At 41.8% G+C, this 27,434-nt stretch overlaps 2 protein-coding genes across 6 annotated transcripts in view; both read right to left on the bottom strand.

Moving 5' to 3' along the window:
* Nucleotides 1-630: 630 nt before the first annotated feature.
* Nucleotides 631-20,522, bottom strand: ipo9 (importin 9). Its single transcript, XM_018745733.2, has 24 exons — nucleotides 20,293-20,522; nucleotides 17,655-17,716; nucleotides 17,467-17,553; nucleotides 17,063-17,264; nucleotides 16,814-16,902; nucleotides 16,526-16,612; nucleotides 16,148-16,267; nucleotides 15,951-16,051; nucleotides 15,689-15,747; nucleotides 15,364-15,515; nucleotides 15,146-15,244; nucleotides 13,226-13,332; nucleotides 12,022-12,161; nucleotides 11,570-11,732; nucleotides 10,894-11,120; nucleotides 10,141-10,289; nucleotides 9,762-9,890; nucleotides 6,240-6,515; nucleotides 5,971-6,137; nucleotides 5,754-5,887; nucleotides 5,561-5,680; nucleotides 5,296-5,397; nucleotides 3,358-3,434; nucleotides 631-3,212 (listed from the first exon to the last, which is right to left on the bottom strand). The coding sequence occupies exons 1-24, from the start codon at nucleotides 20,456-20,458 to the stop codon at nucleotides 3,102-3,104; spliced, it is 3,126 nt and encodes a 1,041-aa protein (XP_018601249.1). The 5' UTR covers nucleotides 20,459-20,522; the 3' UTR covers nucleotides 631-3,101.
* Nucleotides 17,652-27,434, bottom strand: part of kdm5ba (lysine demethylase 5Ba) — a 34,813-nt gene continuing 25,030 nt past the window's right edge. For 4 of the 5 annotated variants that reach the window (XM_018745728.2, XM_018745729.2, XM_018745731.2 and 1 more), the window contains 4 exons: nucleotides 26,416-26,515; nucleotides 24,921-25,093; nucleotides 23,737-23,997; nucleotides 22,498-23,403 (listed from right to left, as the gene is read on the bottom strand). In XM_018745728.2, coding sequence (XP_018601244.2) covers nucleotides 23,266-23,403; nucleotides 23,737-23,997; nucleotides 24,921-25,093; nucleotides 26,416-26,515 — 672 coding nt within the window. In that variant the 3' untranslated portion in view covers nucleotides 22,498-23,265. Of the gene's footprint in view, nucleotides 17,717-22,497; nucleotides 23,404-23,736; nucleotides 23,998-24,920; nucleotides 25,094-26,415; nucleotides 26,516-27,434 lie in introns of those variants that run through there. The other variant, XM_018745730.2, reaches the window with a different exon arrangement.

The raw sequence follows: 27,434 nt of genomic DNA, 5'->3' as shown, positions 1-27,434 counted from the left end.
GCATGATAAAGGGACTGCCCAATATAGTTACATTTCATGTCTAAGCTTCTACACACATGGCAAAAGGGCAGCAAGACAGCAACCCTTCACTGCACATGCAGCAATTACTGCCATCTTGCTTTTTAATCAGCCAGCAATTAAGCTTTCTTTAGACCTTTATCCAAGGCAGCAGTGTTAACCAGATCTATTCACTATGATTTATCCATTTATACAGTAGAGAATTCTTAATGTATCCATTCAGGGTAAGTAACTTGATCAACGGTATTACAGGACAGGGTATTTGAACCACAACCCCTCAGTGCTCTAAAGATTGCACCAGCTCTTGGCTGCTACCGCACACGCACAGTCTGAAACTCCTTGTCCCAAGCGGGGCTAACAGTGAACTGCAGCATAACTTGACAACACAGGCCATGAGGCTGGAACGGGAAGGGACACCAGTTTGTCGAAAGGCACCTCAAGGAGGACTCGAACCCCAGAGCCACCAGAGAGTGGGCACAGGCCAAACCCGCTGTGCCACTGTGCCACCTACCCGCCCTCTGCCGGGTATTACCAGTGCAGTTGAAATATGGTCTAGTTAGTTTTTAATCACAGTATGCTTCTCTATATAACAGTAAGGATAATGTACCTTTGTGCATTTTTCTTTTGCGTTACCTGCTTTTATTCTCCCACTTTCTCGAAACTAAACAAAGCCATTTTTATTATTTAATAGCTCATAGGGTCTAGAAATTTACCACAGTGAAAAGTATCCTCTCCTTTAACATTGCCATACATAGAATATGTCTGTACAATTAAGAGGATTTTGCCATTTACATTATAATTTGTATTAGGATTTCCCTTAATGCATTTTTTGCAAAATAATTTCCAACAAATATGCCAGACATTCAGTACACACACAAAGTCTGAAGTGGCTTTCCAGAAAAAGAATCAGGTGAATAGTGAAAATCTTATATAGTTTCATAATGTACAGCAGAGACAGGGAATTACAGCCTTCAAGTTTCTTATTTTAAAATTGGTGATTCAGTTCAACTCACATGAAATCAAACAATTTAATGGTGTGGGAGAAAAGCTGTACAATGTAAAAGCTCAGTGGTCAGGCATTTTAAGCAGTCTTATCCATGTCACACTTTGACCACATCCAACCACATCCTTGAGCATTTACACTAGCCTTGACAGGCTGGCTTTCCTTCTATTTATGCACCTAACAGCTTGAGCTTAATATCCACTGCTTTAAAATGTTACACACAGATTTAAAAATCTATCCAGGGGAGCCTCTGTATGTGTAAAGACAGAATATGAATTTGAACAAATTAAGCAGGAAGCAACGTAATGGTATATTTCCAATGCATTGATAAATTAGTCCACATTAAGTGCACGCACCTACATACACATCCAACCACATGATACAGGGGGTTGGTAACATCTCTCAAAGAGGCTGATTGCATCTGTGGTTCTGAAAACACATGCATTCTTTTTTGATCATATTACACAGCAGTAAAATAATCTTTCACAAGGAAGAACATAATAGGGCAGAAGTGTGAAACTGACTTCCTAGCAGGTAGTGGTCTATGGCTTACAGTCTATTGCTCCAGCTCAAAAAAGTTCAGTATCAGCATTATTTCTGAATACATTTCCCCCAAAACTGAAGTACATATTTTCTATTGAAAACCTGCTTATGTGCTTTACTATGTTAAATGTTAAAATGCAACTAACTGAAGTACTTAAGGGGCAATTTTGATAAAAAAGCTGGATACTTCCATGCCACTAGGAATTGAATTTGATGCTCGTGATACACAGGCAGCACAATTTGTGCATTTAGACAAGCCCAAGTTTTTAAACATGGTGATTTCTGAGGTGATTAAATGATGAAAGCCCCAGACATACAATGGTGAAAGATTTGCATCAGTTCAATATGACTTCCTGCCACATTTATACTTTCCTTCCAGTACCATTATAACATCATTCGATGGAGAACCAGTCAGATCCCATCATTACACATTTCCCACTGGTGCATTTGATCTGAAACACAATCTTAAGAACGAATCTCTTCCTTAGAATCCTTGCTCCATTACTGGCAGACAGTCCTTTCAGTAATACTGTATAACAGTGATTCAGGATGCCGAAGGCTAATTGCTAATCAACTTACTTACCTACTTCAAAATGGAGGAAACAATGTTCCATCACTAAGACTGAGGTTCAAGTTACAAAATCTGTCCAAATAATTAGGTTTAAACAGTAAGAGGCTGATCCCTTGTAAAACATTTCGGCCCCATTTCCTAAAACCACAGATTGACCTGTATCACAGCAAGGAGAGCCTGACAAAACAAAAGAGAAGACTGAGGAGGAGGCCATTTTGGGGCCTTTTATTTTCAAAAGTTCTCAGACTCCAGTGCTTTTATGAATTTCTGAAGCCAATGTACTGCCATGAGAGAGGCCTTGTCCCTTCATCTGCCTGCAAACCACCAATCCCAGTCAGACAAATGAGATTATTCCCAATCACATTATCCAAAAAATAATTGTCGAGAACAAGCCAGCCACCAGTTTGTGCCTTTGCAGTGTCATGTTTAGTCTCTCATACTACAATGTCCCCAAAGAGCTCTAGAAAGCACAAAACAGGGTGCAGGAGCACACCTGGAACATGGGTGTAAGTGGAGTCTGGGGCAGGTTGAAGACGCTTGCAGTCTCTCATATCCAATATGGTGTGAAACCGCTTCCCAAGGTCATCAAAAGGCCACTTCTGCTACTTGACTTCTGGCAGGATGCCCGACTGCTACATTTCCCAGTCCTTGGTGGGACAAGCAATTCATGCAGTCGTGTGTGCTTTATATCGCCACCTTCTTCCCACCACCCAATCTTCCACCATTTGCTTCCTGTACAGTTCAGGGGTTCCAGGCCAGTCTGTGTCTGCAATAGTCTTTGCTGCCAGAGATGTGAGACGGCGAAAAGTATTTATGCAGATTAAAGCCTCTTTTGCACCCACATTCCACTGTATGGCAAAAAGGTTTGAAAAGATTCTGTAACATCAGGGAACACTGGATCTTATGCGTGATGGAGGCAGTGTAAGTATGAAAAGTGCTGCAACCAGTGGCTAGGAGTGCTATGTCTTAAATGCCAACAGACTGCAGGACTCTCCTCTCGGCTTCATTCAGATGGCTGGAGAACATGGCATAGCAGGGCTGCTGGGCAAACTGGGTCAGAAAGTCGGTCAGGTAGGCCTAGAAGGAGGCAGCATTATACATTTCATTCACCTCCAGCAATTGACAATACATACAGCATCATCACATCTGTACAGAAGAAAATGACATATGCACATAAATACTATAAACTTAGGCTCAAAGAACTAAAGAAGAAGAGATTTACCTGGAGATCAATTTGATATATTGGGTCTTTCAAAGCATCTGGGTCCTCCTCATCATCATCTTCATAGTAATCATCATCTGAAATTACCATCCACTCAATTTTTTCTTTTTTTAAAGAAAAACTAATTAGAACTAATATCCACATTCTGGAGATCAGAACTTAAACCCTTTTCATAAGTACATTTACACTTATTCATTTAGCAGATGCTTTTCTCCAAAGCAATGTACATCTCATAGAAAATACAATGTGTGGATTACATTAGCAAAAAGAGAAAAAAGTACTCTTAAAGTTCTCCTTAAGATTTTTTTTTTTGGGGGGGGTCATTTGTTATCTACATGCTTATTAAACACATTTAGAACTCCAACCTGCAACTTTTCAATCTTAAATCTAAGTGAGTGTTAATGAAACTGGACTTGATTTCTCTTGACACTTTTGTACCATAAATTTTCTAAATACAGTCATCGTCCGGTTATTGTCACACAACATGCCACTTTTGGACCATGTTCAAATCACAGTACATCTGGCATCCAACAATAAGCATAGTGAAAGACATCAGTTTTAGTGAAAACAAACTTGCACGATGTACTAAATGTATTTGCCTCTGCAGAAGCAGCACTGCCAAGTATGTGGAATGCTTATGAGCATACAATACAGACCTAAAACATACTTAGTTACATTTACATTGTAATGCAAGTGTTAGGATTTCCAGTTTTCTATCCATTTGGTGATAAGAAATTTTAAAAAATTCTGAAATTGGCAAGCCAAGAAATAAGTACACAACACTTTAGTACAATGGGCAGGCATGCCAGGTCTGGGAGTGACCAGGCCTGAGGATTTACAGGACAGACTTATGGAGCATTTCAAAACAACAACGAAAGTATTGGAACAAACGTGTATGAAAAGGCAAAACTTGAGCTTTTGGCAGCAACCACATAAAACCCAGTCCAGGCTCCAGAAAGCGATGACTTCTGTCCTTTCGAAGTCCATTAAATATGATAAATAAGAAACACAGGTCAGGTGCAGCCAATAATCCACGAGGTTCATTTCACAATCAAGTCCACACATTTAATTTGTTCAGATTTATACTAGAATAACTAAACTGCCATTTCCCAACTGTTTAACTGTGATATGGAGAGGACATTTAACCCAGTTTACATTTATTCACTTAGCAGACACTTTTTTCCAAAGTGACTTACAATGGATACTATCTAGTGTTACTAGCCCACATATCTTATTCACCAAGGTAACTTACACTGCTAGATACACTATTTACAATGGGTCACTCATCCATACATCAGTGAAACACTCTCTCTGTCACTCACACACTATGGGGAAACCTGAACAGCATGTCTTTGGACTGTGGGGAAAAAACCCAGACAGACATGGGGAAAACATGCAAACTCCACACAGACTGAGCAGGGATCAAACCCATGTTCTCTCCCACCACCCAGGCGCTGAGACACAGCAGCGCTACTCGCTGTGCCACTGTGCCACCAGTTGTGTCATTAGCAGTTTGGTTCCTAACCCTGATTTTAACAGGACAAGGACTGTACATCAGAAATATACATGTTTTAAATTCAAAAACAATACTAGAAAATAAGATGCATGTCCCTGGAGACCCAGCAAAAAGGTTTTTGGATTTATACGAGGTGTCCAAAACTTACTCGCAAATCTACTTACTATCAAACAAATCTATTTACTACCATTTAAAAGCACAGAATATCCTCCATACTGCAGGGTTATTACTCAGCATTGTAAAGTCAAACATATTTAAAAGCACTGATCTTCAAGAGTGGACAAAAATGAAAAGCTGAGACTTAAAAGGCTGTTGCTTAAAAGAAATACTTAGTGTGTATAAAATTCCAAACCAGAGATCAGAGCACAGATACAAAATATGGTACTTATGAACTGCAGCAGATTCTCACAAGTAACCAGTACCGTATTTGTTGGAGGCAATGATGTCCGACAGCAACTGGCCTGACAGTCCCTCTTCATCATCATCATCTTCATCTTCCTGCTCCTCCCACATGTCCCCTGAATCTGCAGAAAAAAGCTTGGCAATTATGCAACACAGAAACAAAGTTAAAACTCAGTTATCACTGGCAAATCTGCCATGACTGTAAAGCTTTAGGCACACACTAACAAAGTCACATAATAGATAGAGTGGCTTCATGCAGGTCTTATTCAGTTCCAATGACTCTACCTTGACTCCAGTCAGCTCCCGATGCTCTGGTGGCATTTGCTTCAACCACAGATGACAACTCGTTGACAATGAGTTTGAAGATCTTCACCACTAGAGGAATGTTTGTCCATCGCTCTGAATCTGAACAGAAGAGATCAATGGAAATGACCCCCAAAGAGACATCCCCTGTGATTCATACTGTGCAAATTCATACTTTTGGCACTTTTGGAGCGTGTTCGAATTCCCTCCTCTGGGCTAAAGATCTCTTCCCCCTTGACCACAATGTCCTGCAAGCGTTTGTCGTTGGTGTTGATGCCATGCTGGAGGAGTTTACACAGGGCCACCGTGCTGCGACAGAGAACAAAAGCGTATGAATGTGAGGACCGCACCGAGTTCGAGGGTGGATTGGGTAGTCCAGCAGTCCCACTTACCTGACTTTGCCCTCATATTGGCCATAGAAGAGGTGCTGGCGGCTCATCCATTCAGTCATGACAAACTCCAGGGCAGGCTTGCCTGTGGGGCCTGGCAGGCTGCACAGAAATTCTAGTAAGGGCTCCAGCTGGGAGTGCACCAGGTGAGCAAATACCATGATAAGGGACTGCAAAGAGAAAGGCAACACTGCATCAAGTGTATACCCACAAGAACCCCCTTGAACCTAAAGGAATCCACAGCTCCAGCTGGGAGCACATCCCAACCCTACCTGCATGACACTGAGTGTTTCAGCCTGCTGCATCTTGCTGAGAATGGCACGCAAGATCTGGTCGAGCTGGTCACCCAACTGCGTGCCAGCACGTGCAATGAGTGTAGACACCAGCCGGCCCACAAAAGCAGCCGTGAACTCGGAGGTGCGGGGGTCCAATAGTTGACTGACCACCTGCATGACGTACCACAAGCCGCTGTGGCCCTGGTCATCTTGCCACTGACCCACCTGCTCCAGTGCCACAGACACATAGGCCCGCAAGCACTCACCACCATTCTGCAACGACATTCAGACCAGCACATCAGAATGTGGGAAGAGCACAGAGAAACAGCAGAGCATTTTATCAGAAGACAAACAAAAACATGAACACAAATGTTCCACAGTGAAATCAGTTATCTACACTGTTTATTCCTTTGTACAGTTAATTGTTTTTCAAATAACATTCACCTTAAATACTACAGTGAGAGACAATGGGAAACTAGTAACTGAAGCTGCTGCCTTGTAGCTCAAGGACCCTGGTTCAAATCCCACTCCTGCTATAGTATCCTTAAGCAAGGTTCTTTCCCTTTTATTACTTCAGTAGAAATACCCAGTTGTTAAGCTGGATTATCAATTCTTCAATTATTTACCCAACACTGATTTCCTTTCTAAAAATGCATTAGCTAAATAATGACTAATAAAGTAATAAGAGTGGAATATTTTTGTTGGAGAGTGATAAAATTTCACTGGTGTAGCTGCAGTTAATTTTTTCTTTTGATACTGCTAAAGCCTAACATACATTTCTTCCATTTAGTCTGATGTGCTGTTGATGTAGTTCATGTTTTACAAGTTGCATGCAACTCTATAAAGGGAGTCCTCGAATTACAAACGAGCTGTCTCTCCTCAGTCCGCCTTTAAGTTGGATTTTAACGAAAGTCGGCACATTTAGGTATGGTGGGTATCTAATGTCAGTTTGTCAAATGTTTGACTTAACAGATCGTATACCTTTTTATATGCATTAAAAACATTAAAGAAACACTTTGGATACAGGAAAACATCTTTAATATAGCACAGTTATAATACAATAATGATGTAATGATAACGAGATCTATGTTGCTTTGGAGAACAGCATCTGCTAAATAAATGTAATAATAAATGTAACTACAGTATTTATAATAGAGAGAGACAAAGATAAATTACTACTGTGATGATGAACAGAGAACACGGAAGAGACTGCACTCAAGTGCAGGATCGTTTATTCAGATTCAAAGGAGTAGACGTGTTCTCGTGGTCGTGGACGGGCGAATGGTCAATCGACTGGCAAACCAGAGGCAAAGATCCGAAATCGGAGTCAAGAGACGAGATAAGTGGTCGTCAAAGAGACATGAAACGTTGAGAACGGGGGGTTGTGTGGAGTGAGATTCTGAAATTGGGAAGTGTCTTTTGTAGACGAGTGCTCGCTCAGAGAAAAAAAAAAAGGAAGAGGGTGAGAGCATGCAAAACATGAAAAACTGTTTGCTTTTTCCATTGTTTGTTGGCATTTCACCTTTTGCTTTATTATTTACTCTTTAGTTTCAATCATGATTGTTGCCTTTTTCTTGGATGCATCATCACTTGCATCACATTTACACTTTGGTGCCATGGTTAGAATAAAAACAAAAAAATTAAAGCCAAATACAGTAACACAAGACACTTAATGGGAAAAGGACGAAGTCTGTCCTGCCTCAGGCTCATGTGCCCTGCCAACAAGCCAAAAAACAGCTGTACGCACAATGTTTTGATGCACATCGCAAAGTATCACTCGTTTATTATTACGAACAACTGTAGATACAGTAACTTGAATTTTTTATATAATAGGCTTAATTATGAAGTTCTCTTTTGATTCTTACTTAAGAGTTACATAAAAAAATAATAAACTTCCGCTCAGTAAGGGGGTGGTTCTTAAGTACGAGTTGTACGCAAGTCGGACGTTCGTAACTCGGAGACTGCCTGTATAGTTAGAAATTTCATTTAGACTTTACCAGTCTACTTCATAATGCAAAAGCAGGGTGTGCTGAAGACTACATATGACTGTGGGGTTTAAAATAATTGTTAATCAACGCTTTGTTCAGTTGCTAATCATGTAATGGTTTAGGCTCTCTTCAGACACAAACTTGTTAGCTTTATACTGCAGCAACTGACACATGGCAGAAGCCCTGCAATCTGAAGAAAGAGCCCATCTGTGGGAAACCACTGCTACTACATGAGCTCTGCTGTCCATACTAGGGCCTATGACATATCATGCTCTCAAAATGTCTAACACCGAAAGACTCTATGGTACTCAGACTAAGCATTATCACCATAACAACAAATCCTGATATTTCTGTTGCAACAGTAACCTGGTGTATCCTCCCCTCTAAATGTCTCCATCGGCCTCTGGAACTGCCAGTCTACTGTGAAGGCTGAGTTTAACCCAACCTATGCTTCACGCTTCTTGCTCAACCTCCTGGCCCTGAGTGAAATGTGAATCACCCCAGAAGATACAGCCAAACCTGCAGCCATCTCCACCAACTGCTACTACTCCTCTTACACCTCTCATTACTCTAGTGGAGGCAGAAGCCTGCTCATCTCTGTCCAGTGGGAATGTTTAGGACTCTCTACACTCTCCCCCCTTCCTGGAAAGGGGCCTTGGTATAGTGTTATCAGCCCACACAACTTATTCACCGAGGTGACTTAAAATGTACTGTACACTACTGACAATGGATCACTCATCCATCCATCAGTGGAACACACTCTGTCACTCATACTATGGGTGAACCTGAACAGCATGTCTTTGGACTGTGGGAGAAAACCAGAGCACCTGGAGGAAACCCACGCAGACACGAGGCAAACATTCAAATTCCCCATGGACTGAGCAGGGATCGAACTCATGTCTTCTCACACCACTCAGGTACTGCGAGCCAGCAGCAATACTCGCTGCGTCACCATGCCTCCCATTATCATATTGACATCATGCCCCACAACAGTTCTCTTGAGCCCATACCTTCACCTCTCCTACTGCCCATTTCTCTGCAATTTATTTAATCTCCTGTATCATATTGTATTGAGTATTGGTGTAGCTGGTAGCATAATGGTTAGAGTCATTGCCATTGGATCCAAAGGTTGCAGGTTAGAATCCCACCCCAAGTGTAGTACACTTGAGCAAGGTACTTACCCTAAATTGCTCCAGTAAAATTACCCAGCTGTATAAATGGGGTAAATAATTGTACATAGCTTAACATTGTAAATCACTTTGGAGAAATGCATCAGCTAAATGAATAAATGTAATCTATCACTAACTCTTCACGCTCTGCTGGTTGCTTCCCATTGCCTTCAAACCAGCCCTGGTGTCAACACTGAGAAAGAAACCACCTCTGGACCCAAATTCAGTTCAGAATTATAGGCCAGTCTCTATCCTGCTTTTTCTTTCAAAGATATTAGAACATGCAACCCATAACCAGTTATCTGCTTTCTGGTTTAAAAAAAAAAAAAAAAAAATGCACAAACAGCCCAGGATGAGCTTACCTGCATTGTGGTGTTGTCATCTGTGTGTAACGTGCACTGTGCTACCACAGGGAAAGCTTGGCACATGAGCATTTCCGAAAGAGGGGGCTTTGTATTGCGTACCACCGTGGTCAGGATGTCTATGGCCGTCTGAAAGAAATATGGCATAGGAACCACAATATGACATGACAATCTGGGAAGAGCTCATTTTCATCCTTATTTGCAGTCTCTTAACCAGACTGTGGGACATTTGGAATTCCCAGAAGATGAATCATAATCTTCTGCAAGCAAGGAAGGAAAATCTAAAATCCTTTTTAAATCTGAACAGTACCTATAGAGAAATTCTGCCCACAAAACGAAACAGAATGTTAATAATGTTTTTGCACTGAGCATCACTTACCGCACACAGGCCGGAAGGGATCTTGTCAGGGGGTGCCTGCATGATGCTGACTAACGTGGGGATGAGCCGCATCTGCATTGGACCCTGACAGGCCTCAATCTGAGCCAATTCCTTAAAAATGTCCTGAGCCAGAGAAGCCACGACTGGGTCTGGAACATGGTATGGGGAAAAAGAAAAAGGGAGGGGAAAAAAAAAAAAAAAAATGAACAAACCCTGGTAAGAAAAAAAATGGGGAAAGTTGGGGGCAGGTGGACAGGATGGGTATGAATTGACCAGACAAACATTATGGGAATTATTCTGCTCTTGTTCAGATTTAATTTCTGAGATTTAAATGGATACTGTCAAATGCAAACATACATATATATATATATATATATATATACACATATACATACACACACACACACACACACACACACACACACACACACACACATATATATATAATATATATATATGGTAATGTAGTGGCTAGAGATGTTACCTTTAGGCCCAAAGGTTGCAGGTTTGAATCTCACTTCTGGCTATAGTACCCTTGAGCAAGGTATTTACCCTAAAATTGCTCTAGTAAAATTACCCAGTTGTACAAATGGGTAAATAATTGTACATAGATCAACACTGTAAGTCACTTTTGAGAAAAGTGTCAACTAAATGACTAAATGTAAATTAATAAAACTTGCTGAATCAGAAGCAGAGTGTGCAAGTGAAGAGGTGCAGTAATGACAGGGGACACACATTTGTGGAAGGTATTACCATTGCTGTATTTCAGAAAGATGGCAATGGTGAGTGGGCAGATCTTGTTCTCCGCACTGGTGGTGAAAGCTGGATCAACAGTGCACACAATGCACAATGTCTCCATCACCAAGGTAAGCACCTCTGAGCTGAATTGGGCTGCAAGCTGCACCAGTCCTTCCAGAATGCTGGGCAAGAAGGGCTGCAAGATGTGTGTGCTCTCTGACAGCTTCAGCTGGTCACAGTACCTACACCATTACAAGTAGACAGTCAGGGATGTTTTAAATGCATTAATATGCAAATGTTACATTCCTTTAGAAGTTTCTCATCTATAGTTCCAAAAGCATATGGTGTCTGTGCTGTTAAAGTGGATACACCACTTATTTAAAAAAACTGGACTCCATTGACCAAAGGCTCCATGCTTGCCTTTAGTCAATGTTCTAATTAACCACAACTTCTGAAATGTGGCATTAACTGTAGCCCAGCAGGTACACAACACTGCATGGCATCCTGTTTTTTAACCACCAATGATGACGACAACAAAAAAATTCAAGTTAAATATTACAAAGCCAGACTAAACCATAACCATCAAGTACTCGCTAAATGAAGAGAGGAGAAGACTACAATTAAATTAACCAGAAAGATCAATGACTTGGAATGGTTGAGAAACATCTGCTTCTGGCAATGACTCCTTTACCCCCAGATAGCACGGACAGCTGAGATGCGCACGGAGGGTGGCTGGCTATCGTGCAAGCCACTGACAGTGGCCTGGAGAAATTGCTGGATGAGCTCTGGCGACATGGCTGTGGTGAAGCGGCTGGCAGCCCAGAGGGCCCGGCCCAGGAGGAATGGGGAAGCAGCTGGTGGAAAGAGTTTCAAAAGGAATACTTTGTGTCAGTGGTTTGACACAAAGGCACATTAATTATTGAGGGCATGGCATACTCCTTTATCCAGTACGGTAATTAGTGTTCCTTTCTGTGATTTGTCCAGCTGTTCAAAATGCCTCAAACAGTAAACCTAAGGAAATGAAGTGCTACACTTGATAAATGAGTATGACAACTTGAGTATTGGGTGACAAATCCTTATTTTGTAGCCTAAAAAAATAATAGTTTTAACAACCTGTAGCCCACAGCCATGAGTTGGATTTACCTGCCAGGTTGAGATCAGCTAGAATGACATTGGCAAGGAAGCCATGCATGTCAAACTGCACACGGCCAGTCTTCACATTCTCTGTGATTATGGTCTTGACAGAGCCCAGTGCCAGCATGCACGCCTCATGGATCTTCCACCTGCAGCAGCCACATAGTGATTACATTGCTGACTATACCTAAAGGACTGAAGACTTTGACGCTTTAAAGGCATTTTTAAATTGAGATTCTATGTAAACAAAGACGATGAAAAGATTAAATAGTGATAAACAAGGAAGAGTTTGGCTCTTTAATTTTGATTAAATAAAGGAATTAATTAGTTTATTTGTTCCTTTCTACCCCCATACATCAACAAGAATTTCTACCCATTCCAAATTGAAACATCTGACTTTTTACACTGCATTAATTTAGTAAAGGCTTTTCTCCAAAGTGGCATACAAGTCCGGGTAGACAGACATGCATTTCACAAAGCATGAAGAGGTTTAGCTGGACACAACCATCAAAGAGCAGTTTGTCCAATACCACAGTTTTTGCCCACATACAAGTAGCTGCCTAAAAGTCTGAAACAAAATACCTACAAGACTGACAGGGAAAAACCCAACTGTAACAGATGACATAATGCAAATTTATGAAACTGTTAGATCAAGGGAGAAGCAGGTCTGAGACATCCATTTTGAGACCCCTCTTGAATGCTGAAATAAACTCATCAGCTCTGGAGGCAAGAGGGAGCTCATTGCACAACAAAAATAATCATCATCAAAACCAAGAGCCTACAGACTTCGGACTTATTATGACCAGCAGCCAACCACAGCTGGACAGGATTACCACTCTTGTTGGGATAGTAGGAATGATCAGCTCTTCTAGGCAGGAGGGGGTAGATCCATTGACCATCTTCCTATGGTTTATGACTGAAATGTTTTTCCTCATGCCCAGTGATAACTGCATTAATGGCACTTTATCATTAATTAGATTACCAAGAATAGTTAGTAAAACAAAACATCATTGAAATTGTACATCCTTGAAAATGCCTCTGAAGCTGTTGCCATGGAAACCAGCATTTTGGACTGTTTGTTACTTGGTGCTTATTGTTCTGTACTTCTGACAGATCACTGTTAACAAAAGATCAGTTACTCAAACAACAGGTATAAGTAAGGGACAATTACTTTGTGAGGTACTAACAACTTACACCACTCCAACTAGCTCACCAGTGCTCGGTGCCACTACTCTTGGCTTGCTCTGCCTCCTGCAGGTGCCGCGAGGCTGCTGCAGCCAGTGCTGCTGCACTCTCATTCTGGAACTCTGTAGCCACTGCCTGCAGGTGGGATTAGAGATGAGCACTGAAGCCCTACTCAGGGTTCGTACAAATTTTGAAGAGTGAAATTTAAACACTTTTCAAGCACTTTAAAGGTCCCTAAATCCATTTTTCAAGTACTGGCACTGAATTTGCTGATGCAATATTACTTAAACTGATGAAAGCCACCCTTGGTGAGTTTAAAGAATGCCCCTTTAACTCCAAGTATCAAGCTACAAGACTGGAATCCTCAATATAAATACAACTTACGATTATATTTAGTTCATATTTTTGCATACTTATTTAATTTTGGTTGTATTTTTGTACATTTGTTGCCAACTGTAGGTGAGGTGAGTTTTTGTGGGGGGTTGGGACAAAATGCCAACCCAATTTCCGCAGTATAATCTAAAAATATACCAATAAACAAACACAAAAACATTTTACCTGACTCTACTGATTTGCACTGAAATTAAATACATTTAGTACATTTTTCCTTATTATACTAAACAAGACAAACCACCACTTTGTAATGTTATTGTAAACATTTTTAAAACAATTAAACAGGAAGAGAGAAAAGAATGCCCATTTGACTGCTAAAACCTAAAACAGTCATGCAAGTTGGTCCAACCCTAAACTACAGTTCATGGAAGTGCTTTCAACTCCTTTAGCTTCTCATCTATTTGACACTCCACGCTTTCTAGAGCCTGCTCTTTTTCTTTAGCAGCTCTTCGAAGTCCATTCAATTTTGAAATTAAGCTGTTTTCCAAGTTTCTCTGCACTATGATCAGCAGAGGTGTAGAGAACCTGAATATCCTCAATCATCCTCTTCTTCTTTGCTTTTAGTTCTGCTATCTTCTCCATCAGTCTAAAGTAATTCATTTAGGCATATAAATATATATTTTATTACATGTACATATTAAACATTTCTTTTTTTTTTTTGCATTACATGACATGGTCCCTTGCTACTGCAACTGGACTCTACTTTGCATGTCTACTTCATCATTTAACCACCAAAGGGCAGTAAAGAAAAATCTAGAAAATCTCTAAGTAGTGAACCCAATTAACATTAATCGCATATCTTAGCTTTAAAAGCACTAACGCTCTGAATCTGAATGTTGTTACCTCTATCACACACATACTAGGGTGACGTAACTACCACAGAGCTCTACAGTATAGCAAAATTAGCAATGAGCCCAAAGCTAATTTACAACTCCACACATCTGAATTCTGTGACAAAATTTTCACTTGTAAAAGCATTCACATGATTACATATTGATTCGGTATGAAAGAATTTCATTCTTTTAAATAAAATCATTCAAAGTTTTAATGGAATATTTATCTCTGCTAATCTTTGGAATGGCTGGTGAGGGCTGATTCTCCCACAGTGCATATGAAACATCATGCCTTTCTGTCTGTTGTATTTATCATCTTCCAGCCAGTTATCGTTAAAATGAGAGCGAGACATGTTAATGGAGATGGATGTGCACCAGGTGAACAGAGGTGCCGATAAATCGAATGACACATGACAAGCGTTTTTTTCCCTGGGCACCGCAACAGAGAACGCTGCCTCAGGAAATTAAAACAAAATTAAACATAACGACTGGCTGGGGGTTTTAGTTACATTTTTAATTGCATCTGATGTTCTGTTTTTTTAAAAAAAAAAAAAAAAAAAAAAAAAAAATTTTCAAGGACAAAATTTAAGCACATTTCAAACCTTGTAACCAGCCCAATTGAAATCAAGTATTTTCCAAACTTTCAAGGTTCTGTATGAACCCTGCCAACTGCTGTGCTGCAGTTTTTCAACCATATTAATCTGGCATCCAACAGCTCTCACCAGCAAAAGGTCCTGAGCCGAAATCCGAACGGAGTAGGAGAAGGTATCATCATCCTCATCTTCAACAAACTGTTGAGGGTTGGCAGTCCACACCTTTATCTGCAGAAATCAAGTGCAGCTACTGTTACATATCAAGAACTGCAAATCAAGGCCATCTTTACATGTTTAAACACACATACACCTGCTGCCTAACTGTTCTCATGACACATCCATCATACCTGATCCTCAGTGATCTGCATGTATAAGATGATGTAGTAGATAAGCTCTGGTAAAGCCTTCTTCACTGTGCTTTTGAACTTGTTGTTCTCCAGAAGTGTGTGGACAAATTCAAATATGCTGAATACCAGGTTCTCAAACCCAAGAACCTCTCCTGCACAGGAGACAAACTCTCAGTCTTTACTGTGGGGAAAAAAAATCCTAATTCATTATAGCTGTGATACAAATTTGCACCTTTTCTTGAAAAGGCCATTTCTAAGTGTTTTTCAAACACTTGGCCAAAATAAAATTACTCATGCAAAACTAATCAGAAACTTATGGACACACCGTCAGAGTCAACAGGATCATCCACCTCCTCAGTATAGTTAACCTCTGTTCTGACATAAGTAAAACGAAAAAGAAGTTAAAGAAAATGGTCATTTTAAAAGATCTTTGATTCCAGCCACCTCATACTTAATATTTGTTAAGGCCACCACTTCAATTCATCTGTAGAAACTTTACCACAGATCCATTGTGGATTACACAGGCCAGGAGGGGAAAAAAGGGAGGGGGGGAAGGCATGAGTCAATCAGCATATTCTGAAGGATATAAGGCAGCACTTTCAGTCAGTGTGTTCCACACAATAGGCAAAATCTGCTGCATGCTGGAAACCATGGGTTTGGGGAAGTTCTTCACCAGAGCAGTCAAAGCCTAACAAATAAAAAGAAAACCAAGCCAAATGAAAACAACTGAACAAAGTATCTTACCCTTAAAGTTTCAGGATGCTAAGAGAGTGACAATACTTTCCTTTAGGACCTCCATCTTCAGGCCACTATCAGAAGATGGTCCATCAGGCATCTGAAGTGCCTGGACAAAGGCCTCAGTAAACTGTTGCACCACAGGAAAGATGAGGGCTTTGGCTGCACCCTAGGTGAAAATAACCCATGTTCATAAAGGCAACGGACACAAAAACAGGAAAACAAACCCCACAGGAACATGAAAAACCATGTGCTTTTTTAAGGGTACCATATTATCTGTAAGCCATGAGAAATCTAACAGCTTAGCCGCTCCACAGGGCACCACGGTTTATGACATGACCAATTATGTACATCGTTTCGAAGAAAAGCCTCTACTAAATTAATAAATGTAAATGTAGTTAACCCCTGCCCAAGCTGTTCTCTTCACCTTCTCCAGTTCTTCAATGGCACAAATCAGGTTGGCACAAGTGGTAAAGATTTCAACTGCCCTGGACCGAGTGCGAATGCTGTAGACCTGCAAAACCAGATGTCTTCAGCACACAGTTTTGAGAGAGGATCCACCTACAGGAGCACAGGTAGCTCAGTAAATGTGCAGATTACAGCCTTCCTAAATAATTGTTGCTCATAAACAAATAGTGCTGCAACATACCCCTAAACTCACCCAACCTGTCAAGTCACATCTGTAAATAATAAATGCTGCAACACAGTACCATACCTCCACCATAGTGAAGATCTTGTACATTTCAGGCAAAATCACAGGCGCCACTAGGGGCATCTGAGTGTCTGTTACCTCACGAGTGAACTCTGTTGAGCACACAATGGGATACATAATAAGCATACACACCAAGATGGAGAGAGACAAAAAAACCATATGAAATCTAAATTATTCCAGAAGAAATTGAGATGGAGTATCAATGGAAATGGACGAGACACTGAAAACAACAGGTCTCAGAACTAAGGGTACCTGTGAGGACTCTCATGGCACCATGCACAGCATTGATGTCTCCGCTGACCAGCATTTCCATGAGAAGGGTGAAAAGCTGCGGCCAAGCCTCAGGCCAGTCCCAGTGAGCAATGGCCGACACAGCATAAGCAACACTGGAGCGCACCTTACTGATGGACTCTCGCAAGCCCCCAGGAAGCAGCTCCCGGATTGCCGCTTTTGCCTGTGGGATAAAAGAAGAATAAAAGAACACGCTTCTGTTACACAGCCTCAATATAGGATAGACAACAGGCAACTTTAGCAAAATTGTCACATACATGCCAAGAAATAGTAATGTTCTATTGTGCAGTCCACATAAGCAGAAGAGCATGCACATACTGCACTTGTGCTAAGCATGAATATGTTTTAGATGAAAAGGTCTTTACCCGATCAGTTGTTTCAGGGGGACGGAACTTCTCTGACTGGGAACACCAGTGTGTCTCCACATACTGCTTCAGGATGACCGAGGCCAGCTGCAAACAGGGTCCGAAAGTCGTATGGCAGCACGTTCCATGAGGGAATATTCCAAATCACTGTCGACACTGAGGCTTAATCTGGAGCAATTTGCACTCACCTGCCGAATAGCAAGAGCTCCCCGAGGGTCTACTGTAAGCTCTGCCAAGTGTACCCCAAACTCTGAAACACAATGCATCAGTTGTGAGGAATGGCCAGCACTGCCACAACCAAAAAAAAAAAAAAAAATAGATGAGGACAAGATTCCATTTTCATATGAAAGATATCAGTATTTTACCACACTTGTACTTTGACATGGCACAAACAAGATAACCATTACAACTGGTTTTAAACATGGATGTTTTGAAGTATAATCCAAATCAACCCAAGACACGAACTTGTACTTTAGATAAAGATGCTCAGCAAGCAAACATAGTTTCTCTGAGAAGTTATTTCACCACAGAGCCACAAGTGTATAAGATGCCAAAAAAAACATTGAATCTATTCATGTTCATTTGCTGCTACACATTAAATGCCACCAGTCCACACCCCCCCCCCCTTCTCTGGGCAGGTTTATGTGAGAGAGGTGTCAGTGTGCAGACAATGTGACTGCTGACATGCCCATACAGAGGCTCCGATGGAAGGAGACAAAGGTCACCCTCCATCATACACCACTGTGTGTACCGGAGCCTGCAGCATCAGCTTTTCAGCCTTTGAGTGTGAATGGCCACTCGCACCATCACAACATATATAGGAAACTTCTGGAGATAGCATGGCACCTCAGAGAGACAGAATGAATGCTAAGTAAGATCCAGCCAACCAGTCTCCACCTGCATTGTGCGAATACTGCACAACTTAAAATTAATTAATAAGAATACACATACGTGAAACAGACCCAGCATCACCCTTAAAATATGGACTATCAGTCAGCCTTGTCGCAGAGCATCTAATCTTTGATCAATGACAAATGGCATGACAAAGTTAATTTAGCACATACAGTTTAGAGCTTGAGACAGCTTGTAGTACAGTGGTTAGAGCTGCTGCCGCCTTTGGACCCAAAGGTAACAGGTTTGATTCCCACCTCAGGCTGTAGTACCCTTGAGCAAGGTACTTACTCAAAACTGCTCCACTAGAATTAACCAGGTGTATAAATGTTTAACATTTATAGCCGGGTAGCTTAACATTGTAAACTGGCGAAAAGAGTCAGTTAATAAATACACATTGTCTGAAACCACTCATCCCAAGCGGGATCGCGGCAAGCTGGAGCCTTACCCGGCAACACAGGGCGCAAGGCCAGAGGGGGAGGGGGATACACCCAGAATGGGATGCCAAACTGGACTCGAACCCCAGACCCACCAGAGAGCAGGCACAGGCCAAACCTGCTGTGCCACCACGCCCCCTCACGCTAATAAGTGCATGCGCTAACAAACACTGCCTTCTTCTACAGTTACAGCACAAAGAGGGAATGGGCTCATGAACATTCAGAATGTGGAAAAAATGTAGCACCCCAACAGACGAATAGGCATAAGCATTCTGTGCGGGAGCACATTGTTACTCTACAACCCTCAGCAAAAGGAACAGAACACTGGAGGTCTTGGACAATGTTAGAAAGGGGGAGTGGCCAACTCTGATGATGCATTATCAGAGCTCCAAAAAGGCTGAGCACCTTATACTGAGAACTGTAGTATAAGAGATACTGTGCAGCAGTGAAGGCTCGTTCCAATTTAACTCCTGTAATAGCCTTATGCAAGGTACTGGACTGGCCCCTGTGTATTGACAGTGGGAAGACCTTGATGTAAAAATTGGTAAATCATTGTAAAGCAAATCAACACCAACCTCGGGCAAAGGTATCAAGATAAACCTTAACAACAACAACAAGGACAGTCTACACAGAGCTGTGTGTAACATCCAAGCCTTAGTGACCACTTAGAACCCAGCACAGCATATAGCCTATAGAATAACGACACACTCAGGTGCAGACACACACACACACACACTGGACAAATGAAATCATGGATTCAAAGCTCAGCTGAAACGGGTCTCCACGCCACGGTGTGCCCACGCGGCTCGACGGAGCTCAGTGACTCATCGCTACACAGGGCGGGAATTCCGAAGGAGTCACCACACTGACTAGGCAGCCCACGTTTCCTCGAGGAGTGGACAGACTCGCGGGAGTTTCTCCCTCAAAGAAAAACTGATAGTAAATCGCCGGAAACACACATACACAGTGTGACAGAGTGTCACCTCCAGAGCCACAAATTTTAGCTTCATGATTTGCTATGAAAAGCCACAGTACGGGATCACAACTATTTTTACAGACAGATTTCAATACAACCGTTCGCGTCACAACGACTTAATATATATATGTTGCTGGAGAATCAGAATGTTGAGCTGAAGAGTTAGTTGTTCAACAAAAGCACCGAAAAACTGTTTGCAGAGAAACTGTTAAGCTAAAGAAAACGAGGGGAAATAATTGGCATGTGTACTGTACACACAGCAAACAAGCGCCGGTTGTGAAAATTCGCGTTTTTTATCAACTTATTATAAGTCTTATAAAATTGAAAAGCCCCCTGGCCTGTGGCCTTCCGGTGAGAACAGTGACACTGCCGGTACAACAAGAGAGGAGCACCGTTTCCCTCCGGCGGATGAGTAGTAAGTGGAGCCAGCCCAGTGTAGACACTGCGCTCTGGCGAGCCGGTGCAGTTCCACCCCACGCCGTCAAAGATGGCCAGACGGGATCGCGACCACATCTACTTTACCTTCTGTCACTTCCAGCACTTTGATCTGCTCCTCCGCGGCCGCCCGCACTTCCTGCACCGGGGAAAGGATGGCCGTAAGAGTTTCTATCAAAGCTTCCTTAAGCCCCTGCTGCACCGGGCCGGCGGCCGAAACCGAGCCGGGATCGGAAGAGCTCACGCCCGCCATGTTTCAATCCGCGCCACCTGCGCCTTTTGCGGGGCCACAGGAGGGTTATGGAGAAGCAGAGCGCGCCAATGCGGACTGCCGGGGAGGGATGATCTCTCTGCAGCCAAGAGAGACGCGCCGTGACTCCGAGTACCGCTCGGCGACGCTCCGGCTCCATCTCCAGGGCGGGAGGGAGAATGACAAGAGAGAGGACAGCAGGGCAGGGCGAACGCGGGGAGGCGCTCTGAGTGCAGATTGCTACTTCCTGCCAGTTTTATTATTTTTTTTGGTTGCCATTTTCTTGAAACTGGGTGATGGCAGGCTGTGGTACCTAAGCACTAGTACTCGGAAACGTACGACTGAACGGCCTGTATTTATTATTAGCGGTTGTAAATGTTGGTTTTGTCATAGTTCATTAATTAAGCATGATATACCGACAGTGAAAACAGGCGGTGGTATCGTTTGTCCCCATGCCGGAGGTCATGAAGAACACAGTTATGTCCATTTCCATTTTCATTGTAACCCTTCATTTATGTCTCCTAGTGCACACAATCTTGAGAGGTTTGTCTTAAGAGACCTCCTTTAAAACCTGAAAGCGCATGCATGCCATGTATTGCTTAGCATCGCATTATTGCAGCCGGGTTCCACCCTGACACGTCTCTGTGTAAAAGTGGGTAAGTTTCCAAGCGACACAGAGTCGGTAACGAAACTTCAACTGGACCGGCTTGCTGGAAGACCAAGGTGTCACGCGGCCCCGACGCTTCTAATAGCCTGTTCTCGGGTAAGACGTTTTGATAACAGAAGCCAATAGGGTCATTAGACCGAGTTCTGACTGAAACAAAGCCACTGAACCTTGTACACCAAAAGCTCTAAATTTTCATTATACTCATGTCCAAAATAAAGGTGATTTATGTAAATGAGCTGAGTAATGGTCTGCTGGGCGACCTTGACGTCTGAAAGAATTAGATCTTTGTACTACTGGAAATGAAGACGTCTGATGTACTGAAGCAGCGTTGTGAGCCAGTGAGATGTAATAGGTTATGTTGAGTAGCTTCATGAAGTTTCAGAAAACAGTTTGGGGTAGGGGTGACACGTCGATTACTACACTCGTTTTTGGCTGCTATTGATAATTGTAAATACAGCTATTTACCTGTATACAGGTATATTATATTATGTATACATATGCTGAACTTTTCACATTTTACAATATGAAATCAATGAATTATTTTTCTGTTGTCAAAGGTGTACTTACGCCAAAGTGGAAAAAAAATTTCCACAAATAAATTGAGCTAATATATAAATAAAACAAGTGACAAAATGTCCACAAAGCCTAATTAAATCCATTGTGATTGTGTGGTAAAACAAAATATAGAAAAGTTCAAGGGTAAGTACTTTTCATAGGTACTAGTTTTCATAAAACATTTTGTAGACAATTTTTAGCTTCTTCAGCAACCCATACATCTGTACACTAACACTTGATGTTCAGCCACATTCACCCAATAGATCAAAATTTAAAACTGAATGAAGAATATGCTTGTTACGAATCTGAATTTTGGGTATTTTAAAAGTGTCATTCCCATATCACTCATTTAAGTTTGTGTTATGTTTATATTCAAAATGCATAATTAAGAGTTCAGGCAAGACTAAATGTATACCACTCTGACAAGGATGTTTTACTTCCTAAGGTGCAGGTGTGGCTATCATCTGATCCAGGAGATCAACACCAGAGCTTCACAGTTCTTTTTCTGTATAAATTGGTTCTAATCACACCTAAGGGACAACCAGTAGCATAGTGATTAGAGCTGCTGCCTTCAGACCTAACGGTCACAGGCTCAAGCCTCACCTCTGGCTCTAGTACCCTTGAGCAGGGTACTTACCCTAAATTGCACCACTGTAATTACCCAGCTGTATAAATAGGTAAATAATTGGAACTTTCAGTTGCTTTGGAGAAAAGTATCAAATAAATGCAAAAATACCTTTTTCTCTCATTTTCCACAATAATGCAGTCAAAAATAGAACTACCATTCAAAAATATGATCAAGCATTTTTATAAACAAAAGTAAGATGCGAACAAAGGGTTTTATTCCACAATATAAACTGCAACATTCGAAAACAAGCTCCCCCTCCAATACATCTGCCAACAACCCCCAAAATTCAAAGCTATGGAAGTTCATTTATAGTCTCCTCTGCCTGCTACATTGCTAGTTCATTGCTTTGATCCTACTGTCTAATAGTTAGCTTTCTGTACATCAAACATGGCTACTAGCACCAGCACACTCTTCAGAAGTAGATTTCAAGCCACTGAACTCAGAGCAGTTCAGTTATTGCTCAGATAAATAAATCTAACCTACAAAAAAAAGGCCTTTATATTATTCAGATGCTTGTACTAAACAGTGGGTTTCCAAAAATAGTCATCTCCCCCCCAATTTTTCTTTTTGGTGAGGGGGGGGTGGGGGGGGAAATTTCCTGCATCCAGCATCTTGAGTTTCTCATACAGGAATGTCCCAGAGGATAGTGTGGTTCTTGGGAAGGTGCTTCACTGAGCCTCTCTCACACCAACAGGATGGAAACCCCTGCAGCACATGCCACATCGTGGTACTCTTACAACTAAACAGGTCATCGGAAGAGGAATATCATACAACGGTTCTGGGAAAACAGTCCCACAAAGGAGGAAGTAGCACCATTGTTACAAGGGGGATGGGGGTGAGTGGGCAGGATGTCTAGGCAGTCAAATTAAATAACCACAGCCAAGACATTACAACAAGTTGGAAGTCTACCCCCCACCGCCCAATATTCCTTCCAGGTCTCTTTCCCTTCCGCTTCTCTCCTCATTTTCTCACGAAGCCATCTTTCATAGTACAGCTGACGCAAATGTAGTCTTCCTTCTCTGCCAGCTCAGGAGACACACCCACACACACCTGGTGGAACCATTGGTTGCAGCTGCCATCACACTGGACCCAGTCCACCTAAGAAACAGACCATACAGATCCATCACATTCTAGCAGCCACATAAGTGTCAGTACAAGTAATGCCAATACCAACTTTACATATTTTCCCCCACGTTGATGTGCATGTTAAAATATGAAACCTTTTGCACGTCTCTTTGTATATGTTTGCAGAACAGAACCTGAAGAGAGTTTGGTCCAAGGTCCAAAAAAAAAAAAAAAAAAAAAAAAAAAAAAGTTATTAGGTTCTTAGGTTATTTTGGGAAACCTTAGCATCATACAAAGCATTTTATGCAAAGCTTTTGAAACCTTTATCATACTCAGTCATGCAGCAAAGTGGAATAAGAGGTTAACCTCATCTCCTTCAGGCTGCTGGCAACACTCTGCAGGGCACAGGACCATGTCATCTTCTGAATCATCTGAGGGGGACAGGTCCGAGAGTTGGGAGGGGGAAGGGGTGGGAGCAGTCTTGCCCTCACGGCTCTTCTCCTTGCTCAGCTTAGGTTTTTTCTTTTGAGGCTTCTTGGTTCGACACCGACCCTCCCGTTCCAGGCGCCTCTTGGCCTTCTTGTCCAGACCACATCCCACTTCCTTCTTGTGGCTTGACAGTCCACCCTAGAGGGACCATACAACATATTACTGTAATTTACCCAGGGTCTTCCCATTCCATTGCATGAAAACAATACACCATGCTGGTAGTGATGACATACCACCCTGTTCTTTACCTTTACTTAAAGCAACACACCAATTTTCATCTACATAGTGCATTAGAGCTTGTACCAGACCTTTATCTGTTGGGGACAGTAGTGGTGGTTTTGAATCCCAGCTCCAGCTGTAGTACCCTTGAGCCAGGTACTTACCCTGAATTACTCCAGTAAAATTACCCAGCTGTATAAATGGGTAACTGTAGGTGGCCTAACAATGACACTTTTCTCTAAAAGAACTTAAATTAATAGATGTAACAATTATTGTAAGACTAAGCTGAAAAATCACATATTTGGAGCCAGCTGGTATTTGTATTGACATCAAAATCAAACAGGCTCATTTAAAGGTCATCACAGTAGTAAAGATCTTCCTATATACTCTAGAACTTGGAGATCATAACTTAAATTTTCACTCGTGTAATGTAAATGTTTAAGAAGGAATAATTAGGAATTTATTGATTTGGATAAAACTATGCAGTTACTCATGCGATATACATTGGTTGATATGATGTAAGTAAATTAACTTTTAAAATCACGTCTCCATCCAAGTGTCTTTTTGCTGATGTAATGCACACATTGTATTTTCTGTAAAATGCACATCACTTTGGAGAAAAGTATATACTAAATGAATAAATGTAGATCTGAATTATTTGTAATGGTGTGTGTATTGGTTTATTTGTACAGTTGTGGGTTAGAGTGAATGGCTGTCTAGAAATTCTTGTTATGCTACTGGTTTTTACATCCCAAGAGTTATCATGGATAATGGTGTCTGTAGTATTAAAACAGGAAGTGCAACAAGCTTGAGCAGACAGAACTGTAAGCCCCAACCCTTGCCTCTTCATGTCCCTCTCCTCGTCCGGGACTATGGAACCAGTGTGTGGTGCTGTCAGACCCCTGCGGTGAGGCCAACCGGTTCAGCAAGATGTAGTATAGCTGCTGGGTCTCTGGGAGTGTCACCTGCAGCAGCAGTCCCTCCACCATTAGTTCCTCTAGTTCACGGCTCAGACCTACAGAGAACAACTCCGATTATGGGATTGCAGAAATTAACAAGAGAGCTACCTATTTACATTTTCTCTCACCAGCCACTTTATTAGGTATACCCAGCCAGTTCTGGCTTGGACCTTGTTTTACCTCCACAATATCATTAATTCACTATGCAGGACTCTTGCTCCATGCTGGCTTGAAATCTTCACACTGCAACTTTTTTAGAAGGACAACCTTTCTGCTAACTTGGGTTCCACCTCATTGTGAAGATGTTCTTTTGACTTTAGCAGTGGGGACTATTCAGACCACTGGATTAAAGGCACTATCATGTTTGTGGAGCATTTGAGGTGATATGCATTTTGCAACATATTATCCTGTGGGAAGTATAAATCTGAGAAAGGCTAGACTGGTCATGAAGGGATGCACCTGATCAGCAACAATACTACCACCAGTCTGTAGCAATGACACCAGAATCTAATCCTACCTTTAGCATTTTACAAGACTCAAGATTAGTTAAACCAACTAATGTTTTTCCTTGTTTCATTTGTCCAGGCTTGGGGGTAAGATTGCTACCGTAGCCTCATTTTGTTCTTAGTAGACAGAAGTCTTCTGCTGCTGTGGCCCATCTGCTTCAAGGTTTTATAAATTGTGCATTCAGAGATTCCTTTCTGTACACCACTATTGTACTGAGCTGTTATTTTTCATCTTGTAGCCAGCCAAATCTGTTAATTTAGTTATCAAGTCTGGCCAGTCCCTTCTAATGTCTCCTTAAAGGGGTCTTTTCACCAACAGAAGTGCCACCGAGTGGATGTTGTTTGTCACCATTCTCTAGACACCATTAACTAAAAAGAGGGCTGCTGTTTGAGATCCTAGAACCACCACCTCTGATAATCACACAACATTCAATATCACACGTATTGCTTTTGTTATGCTTAGTCCAACAATAACTGAACCTTTCCATCCTGTATATATACTGAGCTCCTGTCACATGATTCACTGTTTGGTATGTCACACATACATTTGTAACATTTCCTTGACATTTCATACTACTTATATAGGTCAAAGAATACACACACACACCGCCCCCACCCCCCCCCCCCAAATAAAAATCCCACTTTGACAATTAACTGTACTAAAAATGAGGCACATATCACTTTAAATTTCACAAATTTAAAGAAAAACCTACAATATTTACATAGCTAATCATTTGCTTTACCAAGCACCTTAACTATGGTGTCTGGTTGCTTAAATCTGGTGGCAGGGAGGGGGGGGGGGGGGGAGACTGCTGGCTCATGTTGATAGAGATATTCTGTGCTATACAAGACTTGCTGGTCTTATCACTCACCCTGAAGAGGAATGCACTGCTGCTCTGCGTGAAAAGCCATCTGAGACTGGCCTGAATTGCTCCATTCCTGGGTTGGACTGCCTTTGAGACAATGTGTTGACTGCAGAGATGAATATAACCACATCAACCAAAAAAACTGAATGGCAGGAAGTACAAAAACAGCTAAATCATTATGGCCAGTAAGTAAAGATTGCAAAAAACTAGCATATAGCCTTTGCTCTGTCAACATCAGCACACTTACATTTATTCATGTCGCTGACACTTTTCTCCAAAGTGACTTACATGAAGCTCCTTACAACTATTTACCTGTTTATACATTTTACACATATTCATTTACCTGACTTTTCTGCAAAGCAACATACAATGTTACGGTTACAATTATTGATACGGCGGAGTCATTTTACTGGAGCAACTAAGTAAAGTAAGTATCTTGCTCAAGAGTAAAATAGCCAGGGGTGGGATTTGAAACTGCCTTGGGCTCCAAAGGCAGCAGCTCTAAGCACTATACCATCTGTCCCCATGAACGTGCAAATTTCAAACCATGTTCTCTAATGCTCAGTTTAGAAGCGATGGTCATAAGCATATATTTGTCAATGCTCATATGTACGACCAAACCTGCATGACCTGCCAATAAATTTAGCCCATGCACGGGAGCTTCCACATGTCCATTGGTTATAGGTGTACAAGAAATATTGATATTCATTATTTGGAAATGAAGACCCAAAACATGTTATAATGTATACCAAATAAATAAATAAATAAATAAAATAAAAGTAAGGTTGTACACACACACACACACACACACACACACACACTTTCAGAACCGCTTGTCCCATATGGGGTCGCGGAGAACCGGAGCCTACCCAGCAACACAGGCCGTAAGGGGAGGGGACACACCCCGGACGGGACGCCAGTCCGTCGTAAGGCACCCCAAGCGGGACTCGAACCCCAGACCCACCGGAGAGCAGGACCCAGTCCAACCCACTGCACCACCGCACCACCACACCCCCCCCGTACAG

This window comes from Scleropages formosus, chromosome 22 (genome assembly GCF_900964775.1).
Source record: "Scleropages formosus chromosome 22, fSclFor1.1, whole genome shotgun sequence".
In the NCBI taxonomy this organism is placed as follows: Eukaryota; Metazoa; Chordata; class Actinopteri; order Osteoglossiformes; family Osteoglossidae; genus Scleropages; species Scleropages formosus.
The sequence above is the reverse complement of the archived record's forward strand: the minus strand, read 5'-3'. Positions and strand labels throughout refer to the sequence as shown.